The sequence below is a fragment of the Fragaria vesca genome, linkage group LG5, assembly GCF_000184155.1.
Source record: "Fragaria vesca subsp. vesca linkage group LG5, FraVesHawaii_1.0, whole genome shotgun sequence".
Classification (NCBI taxonomy): Eukaryota; Viridiplantae; Streptophyta; class Magnoliopsida; order Rosales; family Rosaceae; genus Fragaria; species Fragaria vesca.
In genome coordinates, this window is record NC_020495.1 from 6921356 (window position 1) to 6926317 (window position 4962).

Consider the following 4962-nt stretch of genomic DNA (forward strand, 5'->3'; position numbering starts at 1 on the left):
TAGATCATTTAACAAATTTTTAAACATATTGCTAAATCGTTATAAGATATTTATAAGTGTGATTTACCAATTATGAAATTGAACGGTTCATATTTGACATATTTTGTTCATCCATTAGCTCGATCTAATTTGTTAGCTTAATGATCACTAATTTGATTGAAAATTTGTATAAGTGATTTACTCATATAAACCTAAAAACTAAACATGTGAGATGCCAAAATATGATCGGAAAATTGATTTTTTAAACTATAAACCAAAACTAATCCTTATTATAAAAGTCTTCATTATAATGGCTCCCTTGAAAAAATACAATTTATTTGTTTTTTGTGTTTCTGATGATCGAAAAGGCTTATTATTGTTTGTGTTCGTGATTGAAGTAGAGAATTCAGAATTTTGAGATCGAAGGCTGTCTTCGATTTACTCTTACTATTTAGACCCTAATTATTGTTTCTCTCCTCTCTTTTATTTGAATGCAAGCAATCTAATCTTGTGAGCTCGATCAGTGCAGTGCTGTGCCACTTGTTGATCATACCGTTACAAAGACATTTTGGTATGTATGTAATATGGTCCATAGCTAAGTATAATTGTGGAAATTAGAGACGGACTAAAATCATGAACATATTGTTTTTTATAAGGTAAATATTTTCATGTAAAGCACCAATATATTGCTATTTCATTGTGAGAGCTAGTAATCAATTGCTGCGATACAGCCTAGGAAAGAAAAAGTAAAAACATCCAGGATGTCTTTCCTGCAAATGTTAGATTATGAGCATATATATGTGATTGTGGTACACTTAACTAGTTCTTTGTTGAACGAATTTAACATCTTATTTATACGTGGAGATAGTTGGGCAACATGAAAGAAACATATCAAGACTTGGGGATTTATACGTGGAGATAGTTGTTGCATCTGTCTTTGCAATCTAAATGAATGGTGGAGCGTTGAGTACAAGGACGGAAATACGTTGCAAGCTCTGATGAACGATTTCAAGGTGATGTTACTTAATTGAGTATTAAATGAAGAGTTTGATTAGAAATCATATAATGGTTAGGTTTTTTCTTTTATAAGAAATACTATTGTTATATTTACCATGGTTGAGGTCAATGTATCTTTTCCTTTTGAAAATTAATTTATTTTTAACCATCTCCAATATCTCATAAACTCTGTCGTTTATTTTATTTTATTTTTGTTAGAATTATCAAGGGTTGAAATGCAGGTACTAGAGAAATAAATATGTGAAATTCATACAAGACGTCATAAATAATGAGAAATGCAATTAAGGAAAGAAATAAGGAAAACATGATGCACATCATTCAAGTTCAATGTTGGCCCTAGTTTAAATTTAGTTTGGTCTAGATAAACCAGTTTGCATTTGTAGGGTATTGAAAGTTTTATGCAGATCCTTGTTTACTAGTAAAATCGTGCTTAATCACTTCAAGGTGGGTGTACTTAGGTTTTCATACCTTATGCTTTAGCTAGTGTAGGATTTGTAATTCTGCAAGACGATGCTTTCTGATGACCCCTAAGAATGCGTCGTTTTTGTATTGCTGCTCTGATTTAAATGGAATGATTTTTTGATCCAAAAAAAAAATGCTCTAGAGTTAGAATATTGTCGAGAACTCAGTTCACAGTTATCTTGTGTGTTAGTGAAAACACTAATTTAGCGTAGTACTGTTTGAAATATTCTGAAATATTAAACATGATCACTAGCTAATATATTGTAGTGAAATAAGATTATAAGAAGAAAAGCCAAAAATTAAGGTGTAAATAAAAAAGAACACAAATAGTCAAATACTGTAGCAAGTTTTATTTTTTATTTTTTAAGGGAGCGAGGCAAATACAAACAAATTACAACAATTACAACAACAATGATGATTATATGCATCTCTTCCTCACACTCACTGCTAGTCCACCTTTGATTCGAAGCGTCATGGACAACAAATGCGCAGGAGACGTGTCTTTATCTTCTACGTCGACCTCAAACCTCACGATCACCGAAGCTGCAATGGACTTCATCTGAATAAACGCCAAGTCTTTCCCGAGACACATTCTCGGCCCGGCGTGAAACACCGGATACTTAAACGCACTCTCCTGCTGACACGTACCGTCCTCGCCGATCCACCTCTCCGGCACATACTCTCTGCAGTCCTTCCCCCAAATCGTCTCCATCCTCCCCATCGCATAGGCATGGTACGTCACAAACCACCCTTTCTTCAACACTGTCCCGTCCGGCATGACGTCATCGTTAATGCACTGTTTTGAGTCCACCGGCACAGGAGGGTAGAGTCTCATGGCCTCCAGAATCGCTGCTTGTAAATAGTGCATGTCTTTGAGCTCGTCAAAACCGTACGTATGGCCCATTCTTTTTCCGTTTCGGGCACGAATGGCTTCGAGCTCATTCAGAATGTTGAGCTGGACACTTGCCCTAGACGATAAAAGAAAGAAGAACCAAGATAGAGCAGACGACGTCGTGTCCCGGCCTGCGAGGATCATGCTTATGATGATGTCACGGAGAAACTCCGGGGAGTTGTTGTTGTCATTTTCGATGAACCGAGACAACAAATCTTCTTGTTGTTTGTAGCTATTGTTTTCCATTCGAGACCTTATTATCTTATCTGCATAGTTGTGAACGATTTCGATTGATTCTCGTAATCTCTTTTCTGATCCAATGTTGAAAAGCTTTTTGAACATGAGAATAAATTGAAAGGCGTAAAAGAACCTTCCAGAGCAAAGCGTGGCTGCGTCATCAAACGCCCGGATAAACTCGGCGGCGGATTTTCCATCACCGCCGAGACAACCCGGGTCGACGTTGGAAGCCATCTTACAGATATTGTCGAAAGCAAACCGCTCCAAGACGTCCTGGAGGTCTAAACGACACCCCGTGTCGGAGGCTCGCACCAAAAGCGGAACCAACCTGGTCTCAATCTCGAAGCTGACATTATCCATAACGAAGTTTCTTAGGGATTTGATGTTGAATGCATAGCTGGCCGTCTTTCTCTGGACCTTCCAGAGCTCACCGTCGGCGTTGAAGATTCCGTCTCCGAGAAAATCATTGAAGAGAGAGATGACCCGCTCGCCTTTCGGGTAGTTCTCGAAGTTGATCTGGAGGATGTGCTCCACGTTTAGTGGGTTGGCCGTGACGATGGCGTGGACTTTTCCCGGGCTGAAGAAGACGGCTGTGTTGGTGGGACAGTTGCGGAGAATTTCTGTGGTCCAGTCGAGGAAGCGATGCCGGTTCTTCAGGAATTCCGGTAGGGATCCGAGAATCGGGTAGTTTTTAAAGCCGATGTTTGTTGATTTCTTTGGTCGAGTAGTGTAAAAATGTAGGTAGACAGAAATGGATAGGAAAGCTAGACAAAGGAAAAATTGCAGAGAGAATAATATCTCCATGGCTAATTATATGGACTTAACACATCGGGTACGTAATGAAGTATTATCACTATGATGATACTTATATATAGACATTGGGATGACTACGTACATAAGCATGAGGAGGAAGTTGATGTTTTTGTGCCGTTCTTCGTGGCGTTAAAGGTCATGTATTTGGTGCTTTTGCTTTGAACATTAACGTTCGTATTTTATTTTCAAAATAGCGACATAGAATGTGGCAAGTATTGTTTGTGCCCCAAGCTCTTGTTCAGGCTTAGATTGTCACTGGTTTGGTGTGCGCCCCCACAGCTCTTGTAGTCTTGTTCAACAAGCTCGATTGATGGCAAACTCTACTGCGTAGCAGATCGAACATGCCAACAAGTAATTAGTAAATAAATATTTACTTGACAACAGGGACGGAGCTAGGATTTTGAACTCGACTAGGCTGAAATTTCATTTGATATAAATTTCATACAACATAAATATATTTATTGTATAATTAAAATTTAACTCGAAACAAGTTAAGATGCAGCTTGAGTGCTTGACTACATACTCTACGATTGTAGCAAATCTATACCTATTCTGTGAAGAGGAAGAAGATTTAGGCATTTGAAGGGGAAGAATTGAAGAAGAACTACATCTTCCATCCTCTTGTTATAAATAGAATATAAATCTTCTCTTACTCTTTATCATGGGATTTTGTTGTTTTTTTTTTCCTTATTTGAACTATGATTGGTAAGTTTTTTCAATTAACTATGGTTAGTAAGTTAATTAGGCGCTGTGTAATCGTTTTCTCTTGTCTCATATGGCTGTAGACACGTGTAGTTCCCAACAAAGTTAACTAGTAGTTTAATATATCATGAAGACTTGCTAGTATAAGAACTCTATAGGCTGGGCTAGTAATAAAGATAGCTGACATAGCCTATGTAATTAAAGAAAACTGAAAAAGTCTTCTGGGCTAGTAATAAAGATAGCTGACATAATTTATGTAATTAAAAAAAGCTGAAAAAGTCTTCTGGGCTATGGGAGCAAATTTGCTCCCCACCCTAACTTTCCCACTTTGCTCCCCACCCACTTAAATGAATAACACGTGTATCTCACTCAAAAATGGTCTCACTCTCCCGGCCAACTCCCTTTTTTCTTCTTCTTCTTCTTCTTCTTCTTCTTCTTCTTCACAACTCTCTGCAACTCCCAGCCCTACCTCCAACTCCCCCTCCTCCACATTCAACCCTCCCCAAGCCCTCTCTTCCGACTCCCTCCGCCTCTCTGTCCTCCACTCCTGCCGCCGCCTCCCCCGTCGTCTCCGGCCAGTACTTCGTCCACCTCCGCCTCGGCTCCCCTCCGCAGCCCCTCCTCCTGGTCGCCGACACAGGCAGCGACCTCGTCTGGCTCCGCTGCTCCGCCAACAAATCCTGCTCCCGCCGCCTCCCCGGCTCCGCCTTTCTCGCCCGCCACTCCTCCACATTCTCCTCCTTCCGAGTGCTCCGCCTCCGCTGCCCAAAGTGCGGTGGTTCATGCTGGCGACATTGGTGGTGGGTTTTTTTTGGCTGAGGTTGGTGATGGGTTTGTGGAGGTTGGAAGAGGGGTGTGGA

At 40.0% G+C, this 4962-nt stretch overlaps 1 protein-coding gene across 1 annotated transcript; it reads right to left on the minus strand.

Annotated features, from left to right (window-relative positions):
• Positions 1 to 1876: 1876 nt before the first annotated feature.
• Positions 1877 to 3391, minus strand: LOC101311003 (cytochrome P450 94A1-like). The gene has a single exon (XM_004301025.1). It carries the CDS (start codon positions 3389 to 3391, stop codon positions 1877 to 1879), a length of 1515 nt encoding a protein of 504 aa, XP_004301073.1.
• Positions 3392 to 4962: the final 1571 nt, after the last annotated feature.